The 24,288-nt window shown below is 38.4% G+C and overlaps 1 protein-coding gene across 1 annotated transcript in view; it reads left to right on the top strand.

Moving 5' to 3' along the window:
- LOC127445878 (uncharacterized) overlaps positions 1 to 23,235 on the top strand; it is a 28,266-nt gene extending 5,031 nt beyond the window's left edge. Inside the window, exons 2-11 of the mRNA XM_051706326.1 lie at positions 6,003 to 6,192; positions 6,459 to 6,550; positions 7,185 to 7,417; positions 7,697 to 7,933; positions 8,698 to 8,769; positions 9,021 to 9,237; positions 9,690 to 9,898; positions 11,080 to 11,152; positions 17,208 to 17,325; positions 22,242 to 23,235. Coding sequence (XP_051562286.1) covers positions 6,003 to 6,192; positions 6,459 to 6,550; positions 7,185 to 7,417; positions 7,697 to 7,933; positions 8,698 to 8,769; positions 9,021 to 9,237; positions 9,690 to 9,898; positions 11,080 to 11,152; positions 17,208 to 17,325; positions 22,242 to 22,437 — 1,637 coding nt within the window. The 3' untranslated portion in view covers positions 22,438 to 23,235. The remainder of the gene's footprint in view (positions 1 to 6,002; positions 6,193 to 6,458; positions 6,551 to 7,184; positions 7,418 to 7,696; positions 7,934 to 8,697; positions 8,770 to 9,020; positions 9,238 to 9,689; positions 9,899 to 11,079; positions 11,153 to 17,207; positions 17,326 to 22,241) is intronic.
- The last annotated feature ends 1,053 nt before the right edge of the window (positions 23,236 to 24,288 follow it).

Below are 24,288 nucleotides of genomic sequence, written 5' to 3'. Positions count from 1 at the left end.
ATTTTGGCTCATATTTAACAAAAACCCACCAATTCACCATCTCAAAAAATTAGAATACATCATAAGACCAATAAAAAAAACATTTTTAGTGAATTGTTGGCCTTCTGGAAAGTATGTTCATTTACTGTATATGTACTCAATACTTGGTAGGGGCTCCTTTTGCTTTAATTACTGCCTCAATTTGGCGTGGCATGGAGGTGATCAGTTTGTGGCACTGCTGAGGTGGTATGGAAGCCCAGGTTTCTTTGACAGTGGCCTTCAGCTCATCTGCATTTTTTGGTCTTTTGTTTCTCATTTTCCGCTTGACAATACCCCATAGATTCTCTATGGGGTTCAGGTCTGGTGAGTTTGCTGGCCAGTCAAGCACACCAACACCATGGTCATTTAACCAACTTTTGGTGCTTTTGGCAGTGTGGGCAGGTGCCAAATCCTGCTGGAAAATGAAATCAGCATCTTTAAAAAGCTGGTCAGCAGAAGGAAGCATGAAGTGCTCCAAAATTTCTTGGTAAACGGGTGCAGTGACTTTGGTTTTCAAAAAACACAATGGACCAACACCAGCAGATGACATTGCACCCCAAATCATCACAGACTGTGGAAACTTAACACTGGACTTCAAGCAACTTGGGCTATGAGCTTCTCCACCCTTCCTCCAGACTCTAGGACCTTGGTTTCCAAATGAAATACAAAACTTGCTCTCATCTGAAAAGAGGACTTTGGACCACTGGGCAGCAGTCCAGTTCTTCTTCTCCTTAGCCCAGGTAAGATGCCTCTGACGTTGTCTGTGGTTCAGGAGTGGCTTAACAAGAGGAATACAACAACTGTAGCCAAATTCCTTGACACGTCTGTGTGTGGTGGCTCTTGATGCCTTGACCCCAGCCTCAGTCCATTCCTTGTGAAGTTCACCCAAATTCTTGAATCGATTTTGCTTGACAATCCTCATAAGGCTGCGGTTCTCTCGGTTGGTTGTGCATCTTTTTCTTCCACATGTTTTCCTTGCACTCAACTTTCTGTTAACATGCTTGGATACAGCACTCTGTGAACAGCCAGCTTCTTTGGCAATGAATGTTTGTGGCTTACCCTCCTTGTGAAGGGTGTCAATTATTGATCTGTCAGATCAGCCGTCTTCCCCATGATTGTGTAGCCTAGTGAACCAAACTGAGAGACCATTTTGAAGGCTCAGGAAACCTTTGCAGGTGTTTTGAGGTGATTAGCTGATTGGCATGTCACCATATTCTAATTTTTTGAGATAGTGAATTGGTGGGTTTTTGTTAAATGTGAGCTAAAATCATCACAATTAAAAGAACCAAAGACTTAAACTACTTCAGTCTGTGTGCATTGAATTTATTTAATACACGAGTTTCACAATTTGAGTTGAATTACTGAAATAAACGAACTTTTCCACGACATTCTAATTTATTGAGATGCACCTGTATATATAATCTCAGCCACAACATCTAGAGACTGTTTTGTGAGAAAATCCCAGGAGATCCGCAGTTACAGCAATACTCAAACCAACCCATCTGGCACCAACAATCATCCATGCAATTATTTAATCAGCCAGTCGTGTGGCAGCAGTGCAGTGCATAAAGTCATGCAGATACGGGTCAGGAGAAAAATTGTTTTAAAATTTCACATGGTTTAAAAACTCAATTGTAGAATAAAATATCCTTAATATTATAAATTATCTTAAATCCAAAATTATGTTTGTTAATTGTCATGTCAGCGATGTACAAACAATGAGCCAAAATGAAATTAGAGATAATATATGTGCTTACGTGTTGCTAACATGTACTTATGGCGTCTGGTCGGAAGTGCGAGTAACCGATCGTCTTTCCAACGTGGTGTCTACGTGTGAAGACACGTAGTAACACGTTTTTGTTATTTTTACTTTCATTTAACTTCATATGCTTCAGTTGTATCCTCCAACTAGTCCACATTTGATTATTGCAGTGGCTGATGTAGCAATTTATGTGTAGTATTATTAAAGTTATATAAAGTGTAATCCTGCAGCTGTGGCTTCTTTATTAACAAACCATGGAACTGCTTTGACAGCTAATTTGCTCATAAATTAAGTCCTGGCGGGGCATTTTTATCATCTAATCTCAAGAGGTCTGATTGAGTGAACCACGGCAACGAGCGCTCTGGACATCCCGGCTCGAACACCCACAGGAATGACCGTGCACCCATGAAAAAGCACGAGCACCCACGAAAAAGCACGAGATGTTCCCCATTCATTTTCTCCATAGGCATTTAAAAAATGATTTAATGTTTTTGGGGCCTTAAGACAATTTGTCACAGAGAGTGTGAGACAAAGAGACCCAAGAGCAGAGGAACAGTTCAAAGGATTTATTTACAGTAAATAATAAGTTCAGCAGAAACGTGAGGAATCCTTCGTGAAGAGCGCGCCCGCAGACGAGTGGCAGATCCACGAGGAATCCTCTGCTGAAGAGTAGGATGCGCCGCTCACACACTCCCGACACGTGGGCAGAGACGGGCAACCAAACAGATATATAAAACAGGACCAACTAGGCAGAGAGAGTGAGGTTAGTTACTTGGTACTCAAACTAACATCAATACATATCAACACTAAACACTACAACATTCATTCACTAAACTACATTCAACAATCCAGCAATGACAATGATACAACGAAGGCTTTAAATGGACAGGGAATCAGCGGTGAGTCAGGTGCAGCAAGTACGTTAATTAGCGGCATGATCAGTGTTCGTGAGAGACACATGAGGGAGAAAAAGAACAAACAACAGAACATTGAGCATGAGTATCCAGATCCCGACACAGACTGAAACCGAACCAGACAGAAAGTCAGGATCCAGACACCACGCTCTAGACCTGAACAAGACTGACCGAAGAGCGCATGGCAGTAACTCACAATCGGACCCGTGCGCTCACACAGAGAACATACACGAAACACAAGACACTGGGTTTTGATGTCACAGTCCCGTCAGACAAAACCCCAACCCGACAGAGTGACAGGACTGTTACATTTACACCACCCCCCCCCCCCCCCCAAAGGGACACCTCTTGGCACCCCAAACGGGAACATCCAACAAAAACAAGACAAACAAAACGAGCACTAACAAAGAAAAGAAAACCAGGGAGGGAGTTTAAGGAAAAGGGCATGGTCCGGAGGACTGGGAGGAGGCCTCAGGGCAGAGGCGGGGTCTGGCTGCCTGGGGTGCAGCCTCAGGCCAGAGGGGACAGTGTGCTGGGAGTGGCCTCTGTGGTTGTGGGCACCGGCAGGGGCAGGTCAACAGCCTCCATGGCTGTGGGTACAGACAGTGACAGGGAAATTACCTCGGTGGTCGTGAGCACAGACAGGGAAGGGGAAACAGCCTCTGTGACCATGGGCACAGACAGTAACAGAGGAACGACCTCCGTGGTCGTGAGCACAGGCAGGGAAAAGGAAATGGCTTCCATGGCCATGGGCACAGATAGTGACAGGGAAACGGCCTCCGTGGCCATAGACGCTGGCAGAGGCAGGGGCATGGCCCCCGTGGCTGTTGGCAGCGGCAGGGGCAGGGGAATGACCTCCGTGGCCGTGTATGCTGGCAGAGACTGAGGAGCTGGCACCCACCTCCTCCTTCCCCTCCGGGTGGTGAAAGGTTCTTGAAACTGGACCATCAGAACCTGCCGTTTGGATGCCACTTCAATGTCCATCAAGTTCCCTTCGACTTTAGAATCCACCAAAGCAGAAACAATGTGACTGGCTGATCCATATTGCAACAGTGACAGATTGAACACTCGGTAGAGCTCTGTGGCGGATGCTATGAACGAAGCGCAACACGGACGGCCATTGTCCCACATGGTGGTTCCCCAATAAGCTGCCCTTCCGGTGAGGAGCATGATGACTTATGCTACCTTCATTGTCTCTGACGGGAAAGCAGAGGGCTGCAATGAGAAGAACAAGAAACATTGTGAGAGGAATGTGCAACAGGATCCTGCCTCACCTGAAAACGGGGTTGGAGGAGGGATACAAGCCTCTGAGCGCCCAGAAACGAGGGGAACCGCTAAAGCCAATGAGGATGATTCCTGAGTGGGACCAGCATCGGGAGGTAGGCGGAGTTGTTGCACGACAGAGGTAAGCTCAGCGAGCTGCGACACCATCATCTCCAGAGCCCGGTTAGATGTGGAGATTTGATCCTGCTGACATCCTAGTAAAGCTCCTTGCTGAGAGAGGGCTTAGCTAGAAAAATATGACAATAACCAGAGGTTTAGACTTCACCCTATTTAGGTTGGTCGATCAACTTCATGTTGTCCTAAATATAAATTCCATATCGAGCCTGTACACTCTAAGTACATTTGAACTAATGCCAATTTGTTAGTTGGAGCTCTAAAGTCTCAGTCGGTGTGCCCCATGCTCCACTCAGAAGTGAGCTTTAGTCCGCTACTAACCTGATCGTAGATTTGCGGAAACATGGACTTAACGTAATCTACTAAAGACAATAATAAATTGTAAATCAGTAAAATCAGAATAAACTCAAATGTAACAATTTATTTACCAGGTAAAATAATACATTCATCAATTCCAATTAGACAATAATAAGTCAAATTCAAAAATGTTTCAAAACATAAGAAATAAGAATTGCATACCTGGTAGAGAAAACTACACACCAATTGTGCAGGAGATCTGACTATATATTCCCTGTCTCCTTTGCCATCTTTCCTTAAGTACCAAATGATTCTATTGTTATTTCAGATGTGTTTGTTTGATTTTATTCAGGATTTGGTGTACAATTTAGGGGGTTATAAGTAGACCTTTGAAACTTGAAATTGAGTAGGTCGTTTGATGTTTACAAAGAATACACCTAATCTGCATACAGAATATGGTTCCTGTGAGAGACCTGGGAGGGGCATGCCCCTGATAGAATACAGTAATTTCATTTGTGGTAACAGTACATTACAGTAATACCTTGAGTATTATTAGCAGCAATGAGCGGACTCGGCGGTCCATAAACTGTACAAGCAATAACCTTGATACACAAGAATAACACACTATAATAATCTATCTCTGCCCAGACTTAAACCTCTTACTTGAATTGCGTGAGGACGCTGGTTGAATGTGTGTTCGTTCGTCGTTTGACTCCGACTCGGTTCCTCGAATCTCGGGTGATGACGGGAGGCCGTTTCCTCGCTCTGTCGGTGGGCAGTACGGCAGCTGATTCTCGGCGGGTTCCTTTTTAAAGAGGAAAAAATTACTGAGTGCACCTTTAAAGTAGTAAGCTTAATGCTTGATTGCTTTTATAAAAGGTTGGCAACAGCAATATGATTAAGTGAAAACAAAAATAGTTACATTGATCAGTGGACCCCTGGTGGTCGGTGAAGGCACTACAGGGGATCTTCAAAGATGTATAAAACAGAATCATCTTTTAAAAATTGAATTTGAATGAATGAACATTAACTAAACATCTGATAAGCATTATATAATGTAATAATGTTGTTTTAATGGTTTAAATGAAATGGTTATTGAGAAAATATAGCTTTTTTTTATTTTTTTATTGGGGCCCCTGGGTTGGCTGAGAGCCTGAGTGGGGTCCTTGGGTCTTTAAATGTTAAAAACTCTTTACTTAGATGATTTGCTGACAAAAAAGGTTGAGAACCACTGTGTTGGACAAGCAGTTGAAATATGTTATTTTAGATACTAATTCGCAAAGTTAGATTCCTTGCCGATTACTTAGTCCACTCACCAGCTACAAATTGTACTAAACTGTATTTGGTTAGTAATGAAATATTTTAGATTTTGGAATGACTGACATTATCAAGACATAAAAAATCAATACTCTCTGCTAAATCTTAGTTTAAGGCAAGTACCAGATGAGGCAGTGGAAACTTTACTGTATACATATTTAAAATCAATATACATACATACTTTAAGCTCATATACATATAGCATAAACTCATTTTCTGACCTGACACATCATAACACATCTTACCATGCAATCACAGACTGCTTAAAAGCTATGATTGCATAATTTCAATCTTAGTTTCAGATACTCCTGTGGAGTTCATCGTTGAATATCTGCTGAAGGCTAAAGAGATAGCTGAGAATAATGCAAATGTTCCGGCTGAGCTGCGTGATAATCTGCAGAAAGCCCTGGACATTGCCAGTGGGCTGGATGGATACCTAGAACAAATAAGCAGCCATGAGAGTGAACCGCTGGCCGAGTTGCTTAGGTAACTATTCAGACGAAGCCCTGTGTTGGTTGCAGATAATTAATTCTATGAATGATGCATCTTTGTTTGGGGTGTGTGAATGTGTATTTATGGTTCGACTGTGTTTATCCTGAAACTATTTGTGCAGTGCATGTTAATGGTTGCCATTTATGTGTCATTATTAATGGGCGTTTACTATGCATTATTTTGTAATGTTTTAGGAAGTTATGATACCAGTTAATATATTTATTCAAATAATTATAGTTTTTGTTATTTATTTTCTTAAGGAAATCAGTTTCTCATGACTGGGATAAGGTGTATGAGGATGGAAAAACCTTATTCAGACTTCCTGTTACATGCATCACTGGACAGGTAGAAGGTACAAATCCAAGTCTTATTAAAATGAGTTGCCATTAAAATCTTCATGATCATTTTGTGTTCCATATGTTTTATCCCTTTATGGATAGCCTATACCAGTGGTTCTCAATTGGTTTTGCTTGATATTCCAGATTTTGTTTTGGATATCAAGTGGCGACCCAATACAGTACCAAAATGGTTTACCGTACAAAATGTAATGATTTCGGCAGTTGTGCTATCCTAACTATGCACTACTATATGGTAAGCTTTATTTTATTATGTTTAGCATTGTTTTTTCCAGAAAAAATCAGGGATGCAATCTACTCATCATTCAGATTAAGTCACCTTTTCTGAAGCTAATTTGCCCAAATTGTTTGGTGAAATTTTCTATATTTTACTTTTTACAATTACTTGAAAGTGTTACTTTAAGCGTAAACACTAAAAAAAGTTTTAAAAGCAACAAACAAATGAACAGAAATTATATATATGGAACACCTGCTATGACTTTCTCACCTTTTTCACTGCTCATGAGTTTGCATCCCTGTAAAATGACCCATTTATGGTCACGACCCACCAGTTGAGAACCACTGGCATATACTTAATTGCTCTGATCTAATGCACAAACTGTTTTAAGATTGATTTTTGTCATTCTGTAGGTCAAATATTGAAAATGCTGGTCCACATGAGCAAGGCAAGGAGGATCTTAGAGATAGGAATGTTCACAGGATATGGAGCCTTATCAATGGCAGAGGCCCTACCAGTGGATGGTCAACTCATTGCCTGTGAGCTTGAGCCTTATCTGAAAGACTTTGCTCAACCTATATTTGACAAGTCTCCACATGGCAAAAAGATAACCGTGAAGACTGGCACTGCTATTGATACCTTGAAGGTGGGGAAAACAAGCCCCATCTCTACATGTTAGAGGTCATTTCAGGTTTAGCTGACAATGACATGACCTCAAGAGTGTCCTTCTCTGCAAACCTTCCTGTTTGAACTTATTTTGTAAAATATGCAGCAAAATCCTCTTACTAGTTCAATACAGTGTATTTTAAGTCAACAAATTCAATTCTTTATTCCATTCCTGGTCTCACTGTAAACAATTTATCAGTGCCATATCAGTGTCATATAGCATCAAATTTCATATATAAACTCATCATCTATTTTGCAGGAATTAGCTGCTATGGGAGAGCAGTTTGACATGGTATTCATTGACGCAGACAAGCAGAACTACATTAACTATTACAAGTTCCTCCTGGACCATAACCTTTTGCGTATAGACGGTGTCATATGTGTAGACAACTCTCTGTTTAAAGGGAGAGTTTACCTCAAGGACTCAACAGATGAAATTGGAATAGCCTTACGAGATTTCAACCAGTTTGTCACAAATGATCCTCGAGTAGAGCAGGTTTGTATATTCTGATGTTTTCACATATTAATGCAACACTGTGCAAATTCCTTGTCTAGCATAAGTTTTTCTACACTCACTGAGTACTTTATTAGGAACACTACGATCCTAATAAAGTGCCCGACGTGGTCTTCTGCTGTTGTAGCCCATCCGCCTCGAGGTTTGATGTGTTGTGCATTCTGAGATGCTATTCTGCTCACTACAATTGTACAGAGGGGTTATCTGAGTTACCATAGCCTTTCTGTCAGCTCCAACCAGTCTGGCCATTCTCCGTTGATCTTTCTCATCAACAAGGCGTTTCCATCCTCAGAAGTGTCACTCACTGGATGTTTTTTGTTTTTGGCACCATTCTGAGTAAATTCTAGAGACTGTTGTGCGTGAAAATCCCAGGAGATCAGCAGTTACAGAAATACTGAAACCAGCCCATCTGGCACCAACAATCATGCCACGGTCGAAATCACTGAGATCACATTTTTCCTCATCCTGATGGTTGATGTGAACATTACCTAAAGCTCCTGACCCATATATGCATTATTTTATGCATTGCACTGCTGCCACAGTGAATAAGTAAGTGTACAGGTGTTCCTAATAAAGTGTTCAGTGAGTGTACATTACCTAAAGAAATAAATATTACTTCTGATAATTGTTCAAAATGTTGTGCATTCACATGAGATTAAATTTTTTTAATGTTTGGCAATGCAGACAGTTTTACATATTTGCAATCTGAATTAGAGTGTTAACCATTGTTTGATCCCTGTTTAAAGGTCATTATTCCTCTGAGAGATGGTCTCACTATTATACGACGAGTGCCCTACACACCTCAAGCAAACACACAGGTATTTTATTTTTTTATTATTATTCAGATGTTTCCAGTCTCAAATAATTGCTTTATAGGTGTGTTTATGCATATGAGAGCAAATGTAATGTTTCCCAACTGATCCTGAAAAAGATTTTTAGAATAAGTTTTCTAAACTTACCTTTGTCTATAATGACATATCATCATCACATAACCAAATGTAAGTACTAATCTGAATTCTTACCTTGATGCTCACTGCAATAATGATTTATATTTATATATGGTTTATAGAGCACTGTGACCTATGATGAGGTGTTCCAGGGAGTTCAAAGCAAGCCAGTACTGGACAGGTTACGTTTGGATGGAAAAGTGGCCTATGTAACCGGGGCTGGTCAGGGCATCGGCAGGGCCTTCGCACATGCTCTCGGAGAGGCTGGAGCCAAAGTAGCCATCATAGATATGGATAAAGAGAAGGCTGAGAATGTGGCCTATGAACTGACTTTGAAAGGTAAGGGGTGTTTTCATGTTCTTGTGTTTTAGGGGTGCCAAATCACCAGGGAGTGAAAAGGTTTCTGCAGTACTTGATTTTGCCAGCAGAGAGAGCCCTGGTATCATAGTACCAAACCAAAAATGATACTGGTTTCCATGCGTTCCAAGTTATTATTTTAAATCTTTTGTCCTTTAATATTATTGTTTCATAATGTAGAGTTATGTAGTTGTCTGGTCTTTATATGTATTATTTGGTATTAATAAATAAATAAAGTTAACATTTTTTATGATTGTTTAAAAATATAACCAGGGATAAAAACTGTGTGAATTATTGTAGTTCCATTTTTGCTTTTCATACATTTTCTGCATATATCAGTTTTAATCATTCCATAATAAAATACATGTTATTTATGGATGCATGTGCATGTTGGTATATAGTGAATTCGTTTCTATGTATCCTTATCATTCCAGGTATTTCAAGCATGGCCATTGCTGCAGACATTAGCAAAGCAGAGGACATTCAAAAGATGATTGACGACATCATTTCAAAATGGGACACAATTCATATCGCATGTAACAACGCTGGCATCAACAAGAACTCAGCCAGTGAGGTCACCAGTCTAGAAGAATGGGACCAAACCTTTAATGTTAACCTCAGAGGGACTTTCATGTGTTGCCAGGTATCCCAGTATTGATATACTTCTCTTACCATTTATTCCAGCTCAAACAAGTCATTTAGGTCAGGCTTTGCTCAAAGGTTTTATATTAATGATGTTGCATAGGTAGTTGACAAGTAAAATGTCCACAAGCCCTTTTTCCAACATCAAGATTGTAGTTTTAAATTTATATGAATGTATAAGAGAGAGTATTTTTGTAACTGGTCATCTTTTTTTTTTTTTTACCAAGTTTTTCACCATTTCTAAGGACCTTTTTGGTAGTTAACTTAAAGGCATTGTTCACCCCAACTGAAAATATACTCACCATTATGTTGTTCCGAACCCATATGACTTTCTTTCTTCCATAGAACACAAAAGGAGATGTTAGGGAGAATGTTAAACTCAGTCACCATTCACTTTCATTTCATCTTTTTTTTTAATACAGTGAAAGAGAATGCTGACTGTGGCTAACATTCAATCTTACATTTCCTTTGGTTTTCCACTTAAGAAAGAAAGTCATTTGGGTTTTGAACAACATGAGGGTGCGTAAATGATTGCAGAATTTTCAGTTTGGGGTGAACTATCCCTTTAAATGGACATGCGGTGTGACAAATTAATTTATAAAATTACAATTACTGTTTTTCATGTGGACTCTCAATTAATATTAGGTCATAAATACTGCATGTATAATAGTTATTCAAGAATTGTTCAAAATAGTATAGTTTTAGATGTTGTATTGCATGTCACAATGCAGGACAATGCTGTCACTGCTTAAAATGCACAGTTGACGTTACTTGTATTTGCCCAAACTTCTGCAGACTTAGAATTGCTTTTGTATATTAGAAACAACTTTTCCATTAGTTTCTGACATTTTCTGGGAGACGAAATAAAACCTTTTGATAGGGGAAGAGAGAGGTGTGAAGGAAAGTGATTTCATACCTACAGCATTACGAGACATTAAATCCTGGCAGGCACCCGATAAATCAGAGTAAAGCTGTTTTACTCAAAACTGAGAGGGTGATGGAGATGCCTCACGCACATTAAAATAACGCTGTGAGTTTTTGACAATTTTTGTCTGTCTCCTCATTCAGGGAGTGTTATTTCTCTCCCTGTAGACGTGGAGGTCTGATTAGTGAAGGTGTCAATACTGTGATGTTCGTCTGAAAGCACATTTGTCTCTTCTCTCCCTCAAATTACCGCCTCAGGCGGCCGGTCGTGTCATGCTGAAGCAAGGATATGGCAAGATAATCAACACAGCTTCCATGGCCAGTTTAATAGGTGAGTGATGATTTTTACGCCGCCATAAGCGGAGATATTACACTGTCTTCTCTCAGAATTTAATACTCTCATCAAACGGAGGGGTGGGTTTTTGTAAAGACAATGTCGAACAAGTACAATTCAAAAAGAGAAAGAAAAGTTGACTGCTATGTTTAAGATACTGTGTATCTTATGAAGGCCTCTAACTGGCATTGTAACTTAAAGGGATAGTTCACCCCCCCAGTTTCCAACGTCATCATGTTCCAAAGTATGTGGTTATGGAGAGCGTTTTCAAAAAGTCTCCAATTTTGATAGAGGAAAACACTGTTCTAATGTGAATGAGAGGCATAAATGTAGCAAAATCTACTGAATGACTAAGGCTGTCAGTCTCTAACATCTCCTTTTGTGTTCCATTAACCCTTTAAGCTCTGAGGGTGTTTTCAAAGATTTCCTGTTTCAGTGGTATACCCAAAATTATAAGGCTTATAACTTGACAAAAAAAACAAACAAAATAAAAAAACGAGTGTTTTGTATCATTTTAAAAGAACACTTTTCAGTTTTTTTATGATATAGATTATGATAAATTCTGAGACTCTCAACCTAAGAAACTTCTGAAAAGTCACAAAAAACTAAAGCCAAAAATTTACTTTTTTTTTTTTCTGATTTGACATTATATATCTCGGTGTAAATTAGGTAGCTCCGAAAAACTTTTTCTTTTTTGCTTTTGTTTTTTTCCAGATCATGTCACCGGTAACTGAGTAAAGTTTGTGTTGATATGACAAACAATAAAAAGTTATAACATTACAAAAATAATTTATCCTATAAAACATAATAATTGTACATAAGAATTAATTACACAGATACATCATTGACTAAAGGTATGCTCTCTCTCCAAAGTATGCTGGCATGAGTAATGAGATCTCATTCAGTTCCATTCTGTGTTATTTGAGCCATCATTGAGTCTGTGTCATGTACTTGGCACCATCTTCTGGTGGCCATATGTAATTAGAGTAAACGATCCTCTCTGCCCATATTTGGATGACTTCCACCTCTGTTTGCAGCGATCAGAATCCTAATACGATTGGTTTAGCGCTTCATGACACAAGATAATGTACTACATCATTTCCGATGAAGTCATTTGATCCTGTGTGCACATTGTGCTTCATCTGGATTATCTAATAATCTATGCATCTGATTACGTTGTGTGTGGGCTCGTTTTAAAGATAATGGTATGTGATGTTTTATTTTTGATTTATTTCAAAAATCCATTTATTTTTCATGAATTCATAAGCAGAAACGCAGCATATAAGCAACACCTGTTTACATTTAAAATGTATGTCAAAGATATATACAGATGTGTGTGTGTTAGTAAAACAAATAGGCTGGTTGTATTCTACTCTTTGAGCACTTTCCAGCGACATATGACACACAGCTATTTGATGAATTTGATGTTTTTACCGATTACAATAATATGTGCAGTGTAAAATTATTAATAAATTATCAAAACGGAACACTTCTGATTTGTCTGCAAATTTCAAAGCACTTGTTCAATTTTGGTCATAATGCCTACATGCAGCTTCTCAGCTGTAAAATGATACCTGTTTTGTGTTGGTCAAGACTGTAGTCATGCCATTTCTCTGAAAGATTAAGCATGTGAATGTGGGTATGACATATTGATAGGATATTGGTCTAGTCGGACTAGATCTGCTACACTGCTGCTACTGCTGCAAGTACAGAGACTTGCTACTGCTAGAAAAACACAAACATACTGAGTTAACATGTGGACATGCTGCTGCTACACTATGAGACAAAACGCAAGACATGCTACATCTATGTGTTACATGCTGCTGCACAAATAGACATAAACTGTTCTAGGCATGTGGAAGCTGTGGTGGAGGTGGGTTTCAGAAAAAACTCTCACAGTTCATTACTGAGAAACCAGCTTAACTGCTAAATTGAGCCATTTAAATAAAACACATGGAGAAAGACGCAAGATAACTTAAATGTGGTAATTGAAATAGTCTTTAATTTTTGTAGTCTTTTTTTTTTTTTTGTCTGTGAACAGCCCCTATCTACAGTAAAATTCATTGGCCCTTTTATTGTTTATTCAACTCTAAAGCCCATCAAAGTATTACCTCTCACAAGGCTGTTTTTGCATCATTTTATACATGAAAACTGTGCTACGCTGTTAAGGCTGTAAATTGCAACCTGTGATTCAGTCTAATTTAAAGGGACTTCCTGGTATGTCGCCAGTCCCGGGGCTGTAACTGCGGAAAAAACGAGTGTTTGATTTTTATGCAGCCTGCTGTAAAAGAATGTTATTTGCTCCGCAGTGTAACACAATGCCTCCAACAAGTCCCTCGCTGTGCAACAGCAGCACTCCATCAACAGTGTAGTCAAGTAGCCACTAAACTTGTGTACCATATGGACGCTAGTCCCAACTGTGGGTGCAGTCTGTAACACAGGAACATGCTGCTACAAGAAGTGGAGAGAGAGGCAAGGGAGGAGGGAGGGAGTGGAGGGCAAGGGAAAAAAAGTGATCAATTATTCGCATTACATACAGTCCTTCAGGAATTTTCTTTATTGGCCTGGACATCTGTTATAATATTGTCATAATGTGTAATCAGATGGGGCCTGTTGGAGCCAAGTTGGGGAATACATCTTGGAAGTCCAATTAAAATGCACAATGACACTGCCTCTGTCCATCTGCTAAATAGCACACTGTTTTCTCCCTCTCTTTTTTGGTTCTGCCATTCCATTTTATCCCCTCTCTTCAACATGGATGGGCTGTAAGAGCAACCACTTTTAAATGCCTCTTGAAATCATTCAAATGTTTTGTGTGGGTTTGTGTTTTTCTGCTTTTCGGTGCATGACAAAAGATGTAGTTGACCTAACATGGAAGATAGGTAGTATTTTGCATTTACACATAAAGTGATGCCTGAATAGGCTGGCTGTTAAAGAGATAGTTTACTCAAAAAAGATCATTTACTCATACTCATGTTGTTCCAAACCCATATGACTTTCTTTTTCCTGTTTAACATAAATAGAAATGTTTTGCTGAATGCTCACAGTTTTTTCTTTTTTTTTCCCCATACAACGAAAGCAAATAGGCTCCAAAAAGGAGAAAAAAAAAACACCATAAAAGTAGTCAGTATGACTCTTGGGTTATATTCCAAGTCTTCTGAAGCCAAAAGATAACTTTGTGTGAGCTACAGTCTAAATTTAAGTCATTATTCACTGAAAATCATTAAATTCTTATCAGTGTTTGCACATATTCAAACTTGGCACGTGACGATGTGAAGCACCAAGTTTGACATCAGTAATGCCAAATGCTATTGTATGCGCCAAGTCTAAATAACATTTTTGGAGCTAGACAGCCCCTAGTCACTGTCTATTTTCAATGCATGGAATAGAGCAGCTTGGACATTCTTTAAAAGATCTCTTTTTGTGTTCCACAAAAGAAAAAGAAAAAGTAATACAGGGTGAGTAAATGATGACAGAATTTTCATTTTTGGGTGGACTGTCTTTTTAACACACACAAGCCAGTGGCCTTGGATGAAAATCAGACACTGATGACATCATTCTGACCTGCAACATCTTTGAAATTTACAGATCACACAGCAGCCTTGTTTCCCGGCTCTTAAAATGTGAAACGAAAATCTGGATGGATGTTAAACATCATTTAAGATATGAATTTCTCTCTCTCTTTCTCTCCCCTCTTTATCCCCCAAGCCTACTGCTCTTTAAAACTACAACACTCTTTAAAACATCAATGCAGACTGATCAGAGGAATAAAAGGGCAGCGGCCCCTCTCACCACTTTTTCAGTGAGGATTAATACTTGCTGGCCCCTTTTTTAGTGTCGATAAGACAGACTTTGAAGCTTAAAGGTATAGTTCACCCAAAAATGAAAATTCTGTCTTCATTTACTTAACCTCATGTTTTTCCAAACCCATCGTGGTACACAAAAGGCAGACTGTTAGAGACTGACCGCATCAGTCACCATTTTTTGTTACACGGCAGAAAGAAAGTTATACGGTTTTGGAACAAAATAAGGGTGAGTACACGATGACAGCATCTTCAACAGTGCACCCTGTTTCCCGTGAAAACCAGGCCCAACCCAACCTAACAATTGTCCGGTTAGCATTTCTCCTTTAAAACAAACAAGGGGCCAGAGAGCACAATCCCGTCTCCACAGGACCGGCCGCTGCCTTCACACAGCTGTGCCTTATTTATCATCCCGTTCCCAACCTCGGCAATTTGGCAGTGAGATCACCGGGTGATGAGGTTAACTACTAAAGTTGCATGTAACTTGGAGCCTCCCTCGTGATGATTAATCAAGCGAGCCCCTTTCTCCCTGCATTGCATGCAGTGTCGAGCATCTGTGATGGTCAAGGCAAACAAATGGCGTTTTGCCTTTGTTCCTGAAGATGATGCACACCGAACATCCTGAGTAATTAATTTTACATCGCTTCATCTGCGGGGTCCCAAAAGCTAATGAAAGTGTTTTCATGTCACATTGGAGTTCAAGGCCCTCTTATTGAGTTATGAGGGGAATGAAGTAATCAGGCCCTGTATTAATCACATCTTCAGGTCATTATAGAGTAGGAAATGGATTTTAATGTGTGTTTTAGAATTACTGTAAAAAAGTTGGTTTGTTTAATTCAATTTGATTTATTTGTGTAGCATGTTTTGCAATACATATTGTTTCAGAGCAGGTTTATGAAATTAAGGTTAAGGTTTAAGCAGCCTTTTCACTGCATCCGACAGACGATAGACTGGAAGTCATTCATCATCTCCAATGTAGAGTCGCACTGGGGCTGCGTGGAATTCTGACCATCTGTGGAATTTTCAAATCTAATTTGAACTTCGGAATGCATTAAAATTTACAGTATATAAAATATAACTTGTGCAACTAGACTGTTTGCCGTCTGATGCCCTGCAAATCCTTTTAAATGATCGCAACATTAGGATAAAGAAGCTGAAGTTTATTTCAAACAAGGTCCCTGAGCATTTCAGTCTGACCATAACAGTTTCAGTGGCACATTTAAATGTGGACTGTTTTATGAACCTGTAAACAGTGTAATTCAGGCATTGCAAAGAGGCTGTTATTGAAGGATGGAGCAGTGCAAACTATATTAGACCTGACCACAAACCCGCAGCCCGTGTGTGAGAACTGTTTCTCATTTCGAATGTTTCGCAAGCAATACTTAACAGTCAAAAAGGTCCTTTTAATTCTAAGGGTCAGAGAGAATGTGCAAAATGGTCATTTCTAAATAAATTATGACTGTTTGTGGTGCAAAAACGTAATAAAAATGATTAAAAAAAATTAAAGGGGTAGTTAACCCAAAAATTTTAATTCTGTCATCATTTACTCACCCTCAAGCCATCCCAGATGTGTATGACTTTCTTTCTTCTGCTGAACATAAACAAAGATTTTTAGAAGAATATTGCAGCTCTATAGAGTAGGTCCATAGAACAGTGAATAGAATAGTGGCCAGAAATTTTAAGGTCCAAAAAGAATGTAAAGGCAGCATAAAAGTAATGTATAAAACTCCAGTGGTTAAATCCATATCCTCAGAAGTGATATGATAGGTGTGGAATAGAAACAGATCAATATTTAAGTCCTTTTTTACTGTAAATCGGCACTTTAACTTCCACTTCCACATTCTTCTTCTTTTGTTTTTGGCGATTCGCATTCTTCATGCATATTGCCACCTACTGGGCAGAGAGGAGAATTTATAGTGAAAAAGGACTTAGATATTGACCTGTTTCTCATCTACACCTATCATATTGCTTCTGAAGATATGGATTTAACCACTGGAGTCATATGGATTACTTTTATTCTGCCATTAAATGCTTTTTGGACCTTCAAAGTTCTGGCCACCTTTCATTTGCATTGTATGGACCAACAGAGCTGAAATATTCTTCAAAAAATCTTTGTTTGTGTTCAGCAGAAGAAAGAAAGTCATACACATCTGGGATGGCTTAAGGGTGAGTAAATGATGAGAGAATTTACATTTTTGGGTGAACTATCCCTTTAATAAGTTTTAAATGTGTTGTCTCCCTCTTAACAGTTCCCCATCCACAAAAACAGTTGTCCTATAACACATCCAAGGCTGGGGTGGTAAAACTCACGCAAACTCTGGGCACAGAGTGGATCGACCGAGGAGTTAGAGTCAACTGCATTTCCCCGTAAGTGTGAGAGTCTGTTGACTCTGCTTTCTGAGATAAGTCAGAATTTCCCTGCAATACATTTTTATAGCTGTTATTCCCACTTCATGCAAAGCACATTATATCTACACTTAAGCAGAATCATGTGTCATGGTTCTTGCCAGTATTATGTTTCAGACTATATAACACATGAATCAATGCCAACTTTTCGTGCAAACAAAAAAAAACTTACTCTCTTTATATGTACATTTTACCAATTAAGCAAAGCTAAATGTTTTGATATTTAAGTGGAAACTTAATTTGTTTTTGACAGGGTCAAAATGTATTATTTATCACAATGGGCTGCACAATTGAGACTCACTTACTAAATTACAGTGTGAAACAATGCAATCCGGCTTAATTAGATGACGTCTAGGGGGATTAGTTGAGCAAACAGTTTCTTTTATTGTTATATTCAATTAGGGATTTAAATTAGCCTCTTCAGCTGAAGTGTCAGCAAAACAATGGCAGCCTTGTTTGTATCTATTTGTCAGCACCGTTCTTCTGAGAAAAAGGAAGAAAAGAGAAAGAGGAAGCGTGCGCGTGTCGCTCGAAGCAGAGCATCGCTAAGCTCTTGTGAATCCCACAGCAAATCCGCAATACACGCACACACTCATGCTCTTTATTCATTTCTATACAGCGGCAGCTTGTTTTCTAATTTTAATTTGCAAGAAAGCAATTATTTTCTCTCCTCCTAACCCCCACCCTTCCCTCAAACACGGGGTCTCTCAGTGGGCCCCTGATTTCTGTGAAGTGACGGTCTGTAAATATGCATACGGGTGGGGGGGACCACAATTAGCGTGTGTGAGGTTGACTGCCGCCTGATTTCATTGGCAACTTTAGCCGCGACAGTGATAAGCCACATTATCTACAAAATTGGCTGAGGGAAAACAGTAAGCCTTTGATTGCCTGGACTGCTTCCCAGATAAAGCCGTGCTGAAGAGAAATATAATTGAGATTTGAATATGTTAACCAGAGGTGTCACACGCTATTTCAGCTCCTCTAATTTAGCCCCAGCGTCGGATTTTGGTATCATGGCGATTGGAATCTATTCGGCCAGGCATAAATAGCACGGAAGGCTGTTGGGGATTTCGTCGGCAGTTTCATCGAGTGTGCGAACAGACAAGCTGTATTTCCCATGCGGCTGCCTCGGTGTGAAATACGTTTGTTCCAAATTAGCGTGCATTTACTTTAGTTAGAGACTAAAGCGCCACTGACGTTCTCACATGTCGTTGATATGTACCTGTTGGCTTCAACTTTCAGTGCTGCCTATAACATATATACTTAATTTTAAAGTCAACATGACATGGCATTCACAACCCATTTTACTTCTGAGTTAAACAGAATATATATATAAAAAAATAGGCAGGACTTTATTTTATCCATCTGCAATCAAAAGTCTAGCATTAAGTGCAACGCAGTGCTTTAAGTCAGTGGTTCCTAACCCTGTTCCTGGAGGCCCCCCAACACTGCACATTTTGTGTATCTCCCTTTTCTTACACACCCAATTCAGGTCTTGGAGTCTCCACTAATGAGCTGATGAGTTGAATCAGATGTGTTTGATTAGGGAGATATCCAAAATGTGTAGTGTTGGGGGGCCTCCAGGAATAAGCTTGGGAACCACTGCCTCAAGTAATAAGCTCAAAGTCAATGGGCATGGCCATGAAGTTTTAGTATTTTCTTGCAAGCATGCATAAAGTCTAGGCGCAAGTGGGTTTGGTGTAATTGCGTGCAACGCGCAAAAAGGCTGGTTCAAGTATAATTTAATTCCAGCGTCTGCGTCCTATTATAGTATATAGTCCATTCCCTCAAGCACAAATGATATAAACAAAGACAGCACATTCATAAGAAGGTGGTAGTGTAAATGGACCGTATGCAGTGAATTAAAAGAATAGAAATATAGACTTGTGTTCTTTTGTGCATTAACTACGTCCTTGTTGAATGTCAGGCATTTTTCTATGACAGTGACATGCTCCTTTTAAACGCATTGAAAATGTGATTCTCGTCAGAATTTGGATGTAAGCTCTGTTAAATTATAGAGAATGTAAATATTATTAATCATTTTCATCTACTGACACACAAATCATGGCTAGTATTAACAGTGATTGTATCGGAATGCACTTCACTTCTACCGGTCGATTTTGATTTTGTAAAATTAAATTGATTTATTGAAACATGAAAAAATTAAACCAAATATATTTCTAAATTCAAATTACACTTCAAATGAAAAAAAAAAAGTAATCAAAATAATGAAGTGGTCAAACAATCATACCAAATTCAAACTTACTCTGTCCAACTTTTTCCACCGGACATAAAAATCACTCTACGACAACGGGAGGAAAAATACAGATATAAGTGTGATCATAAATACAATTTTAAATATAAACAAAATGATGATAATTGCAAAAATAAGCCATGACCTTAAGACAGTTTAACACAATCTCATATTTTATTTTTCCTCAAAATGGCTATGACAGTGATTGTCAGACACTTCATTTAATGTTCCACTATATTTGAAGAGTTTGGACATTAACTTTTTTATCACCTGTTGGTGGAATCTCCAAACTGCAAATGCAGGAACTGAATTTGGACCTTGCACTGAGATAAGAGGTGGTATTGAAACATCTTACTGCAGCAACCAATTCCTCAGGAAAATAGCAAATTACGCTTTGCGCCACTTATACAATACACAGTTTGCACGCCTATACCCACAGTAGCGCAAACACTCCCACCCACGGCCACTTGCGCTTTGCGCTAACACGAAAATTGCAATTAGAATTAGCACTCACGAAAATTGGATAAGATGTTGTGCATGGTCGTAGCGCTCACGAAAATAGAGCCCATAATCGCTAAAGGTCAAGTTCACCCATGAGAGCATCTCGATATATCCCAATAGTAATGTTTCTTTTACAAACCTATCATTTTTTGCTATTGTTGCCAAAACCTTCATTACATTAATGTTTAACTGTATTAAATTGCTGTTGTCAAGATTTTAAAAAAAGGCTGATTTACCTACAACAGTAGCCTAAGGCCTGGTTCACACATACTCCATGACCAGGTGTGAATGAGGCGTGAACAGCGCATTTTCGTTTCAGCGCCAATGTTAACAGATTGCACCCTTCACATTATTGCAAGCGTGAGTCGTGAGGTGACAAATCCCAGAAGCATCCCAGACACGGCAGTGAGCAGATAGTTTTGGCGCCAATCCTATTTTTGCCGCGCAGCTCACGCTGAACTCAGTGGCTCTGGGTGCAGTAGAAAACTAAAATATTCTGGAGATTTTAGAAAAGACGCAAAAACAAATAAACAATATTTAAACCCAACCAATTATACACGACAATGTATAGGTCTGCATCTTGACCAACCTTTTTGGAAATTTCAGTCTTTCCCAATTCAAGTAGATGGGAGAGCTACTTATATGTCGCTTGTTTACAAAGAAAATCGTTTCAATTGTACAGTGGTGTGATAGTAATTGTTTGATTTTAAATAAGAGCAAAACAGTAGAAATGATATTTGACCCCAGATCAGTGGGGGATCATAGTTCAGTGTTAATATATGATGGACCCATTACACAGGTCTCCACGTTTAAGTATCTGGGGTCTACGTTGATAATTCATTGAGTTGGAATACCCATATTGAGAGTTTGTGTGCAAAACTGCAACAGAGGTTATATTTCCTGAGGAGACTTAGAGTATATGGGATAAGCCAGAACATTGTTTTTATTTTACTAGTCCATTTTTGAGAGTCTTATTAGATATGGAATAACAGCATGGTATGGCAACTTATCAATACAGTTAAACACAAAACTTTCCCGCCTTGTGCAAAGTGCTATGAAAATAATAGGTTGAAAAGTAAACCGACCCATTCAAGTTTTGTTTGAGCAAATGGCACTGAGGCAAGCCCAAGGAATTGTTTATGAGTCCCATTTTTTGAATGAGGAATTTAGTCTTTTGCCCTCTGGGAAATGATATAGAATCCCAATTAGTAGGCTGAATCATTTAAGGAACTCTTTTGTGCCTACCTCAATCAGTCTTTTAAATAAGACTACATGAGACTTATATTTTCATGGTTTTATTGTTTTTATACATTATATGTTGTTGTATTAGGATATTGTTGCTATTTAATATTTGTGAGTATGTTCAAGTTTTGTGTGTGTTTTGGCTGTGGTGTATGTAGTCCAAAACAAATTTCCCTTACGGGACAATAAAGTATACTCAACAACAACTCAACTCAAAATAGCTGCCCAGCCTCCCTGAGAGCGTTCCAAAGATGACCGCAGAGTGGACTGACTTGCCTTGAAAGCGGCTTTGATATATTAACCAATCACGACCAATCCATTTATAGCAATTTATATGTTGGTTAACACTGACCAATAGCCATTATGGCCTAGGTGATGTCATCCGAAAAGCAAAGTTGTTTTCAGAGATGGTAGTTATTGCCAGGGATCTGCATTAAGAAAATAAATCATTCATAATTTATTAATCATTATTAATGATCAATAATCATTAATTGTTATAATTAATCATTATGCATACAATTTATTATAATTAATTATTAATTATAAACTATTAATAAATAAAACTGACCAAATAATATTTTTTTATTATTATTATTTAAAAATATTTTTAATGGTCAGTTTTGATTTCATGTTGACTTTAAGACTTCGCGAGTTCCATCAGTTTGGACTGTATCAATCGCAGTATCCATTTATTAAAAGCCAATGCACCAGTGCAAACACCATCACAGAGTTGTTCTACTCAGTATTGAAGTCCTTGAAGGACAATCAATTTAAATTTTTGTCACGATGACTGCTTTAACTGAAGCAAGTGGCCCTGAAACAACACTGTCTCCCTGCCTCTCATGTCTCTCTCTTTCTCTCGCTCTCTCCTTCTCCACAGTGGTATTGTTGACACCCCTCTTATCCATTCGGAGAGTCTGAAACCTTTAGTTCAGCACTGGCTGTCAGATATTCCAGCCGGACGACTGGCTCAAGTGACAGACCTCCAAGCTGCCGTGGTTTACTTGGCATCTGACGCTTCTGACTACATGACAGGGCATAACTTAGTCATAGATGGTGGTCAGAGTCTGTGGTAGAGAAAGTTTGCTTCTCAAATTCAGCTATACGGTCTCTGCCACTGTTCCTTGAGGGTTCTGAGTGACTCATTTGTTACTTTATTTTAATGATGCAGTACATTGGTGAAGGCATGTACTGTACATTTTAAGCAAAATGGCCAGTGACAAACTTATCAAGTAGTCTGTCATTTACAAGCAACTCTACTACTTAAAGGGTTAGTTCACCCAAAAAAGAAAATTGTCATCATTTACTCTCCCTCGTGTTGTTCAAAATTGTATTTTTTCTGGGGAAGTCAGGAAGAATGCTATTTTCCAAAAAAAAAAAAAACTCCAATAAAAGTGGTGACCATGGCTGTAAAGCTCCAAATCATGTCACAGGTCATTAGGTCTTGTTTCGAAACTGGCTGTGATGTGCCAAGTTTGAATATGCATGATTTGAGAGAGGGGAAGATTAACAGCAAGTAACGACTTAAATTTTGGTCTGTTCCTCAGTTATTGTAATATATAGTCAAATGGACTACTTTTTTGGGTGCGTTTTTTTTTTTTTTTTTTTTTTTCGAGCTTGAAAGTCAATTGTGACCATCCACTTTCATTGTATAAAAAAAGAGCAGCATGGACATTTTGAAAAAATATCTCCTTTTGAGGTCCACAGAAGAATGAAATCATACAGGTATGGAATGACATAAGGGTGAGTAAATTATGACACTTTTTGGTGAAATATCTTTCTGTTTAACTGTAATTGTGCATTATTTAATTCTGTTTTGTATGAGATTTTTACATTTGCACAATTTTGCAATAAACACTGCCTTCCAAAACATGTTTTGGGCTACAATATATATATATATATATATATATATATATATATATATATATATATATATATTCCAATATATAGTCCAAATTCGGCTATTTTTTTCTTTCCATTCATTATAAACTAAGGCTGTCAATCGATTAACATTTTTAATCGAATTGATTACATGATGTGCCAATTAATGGATCAAATTAATCTCAATTAATCGCATATATCAATCTTTAATAAATGAAGGCCCCTAAATAAAGGTCATTTAGTATAGAATAATTAAAATAATTATATACACAGTATATATATATATATATATATATATATATATATATATATATATATATATATATATATATATATATGTGTAAAATACATAATAAATATTATAATCCAGAAAATTAATATACATTACATCATATACATACTGTATATTGTTACAGCCGACAAGTAAAGCATTAAGCAATACAAAAGGTGGTTTTAAAATACAAATATATTTTTTTTTATTTCCATATCATTGAACATAACCATATTATTGGCTACTTCCGTCTGCGCTATTTTTAATTGTTGATCTATGTACTCATGTGTCAGATGGACGCTTTTGGGGTGTCTCACTTTGGTTGCATCGCGTCACACTAGTTTTCAGTGTCTCTGGTCATAAGCACTGTGTGTTTAGGATGCTGTGTCAAGTTATACGTAATTTCAGTGGCAATGCATGCAAGAGCGTCTCATTTGTGAAAATCTGTGCTGCTAGCTATTGTTGGTTTTACAGACCCGTTGCCTAAACAGCTGGAGTTGTGCTTACTGCCCCCTACTGCCACAGCAAATACATCAAGCTTGAAAGATTATAGGAACATTCATTATTACAGAATTTATTGGGGGCATGATTAATTAAGCAAAAATTTAAACAAATTATGTTTTATATAATTAATACCACTAAATTAACGTGTAAATTTGTCAGCCCTATTATAAACGTAACATTTAGAATTAATTTGTGATTGTGCATACTCCCAAAAACAAAACAAAAAAATGACTCGCTATTCCACTGTTCCAAGTCCACCCACCCATGTCCA

This window comes from Myxocyprinus asiaticus, chromosome 9 (genome assembly GCF_019703515.2).
Source record: "Myxocyprinus asiaticus isolate MX2 ecotype Aquarium Trade chromosome 9, UBuf_Myxa_2, whole genome shotgun sequence".
NCBI classification, from domain to species: domain Eukaryota; kingdom Metazoa; phylum Chordata; class Actinopteri; order Cypriniformes; family Catostomidae; genus Myxocyprinus; species Myxocyprinus asiaticus.
Note: the sequence above shows the minus strand (reverse complement) of the source record. Positions and strands in the feature narration are given on the sequence as shown.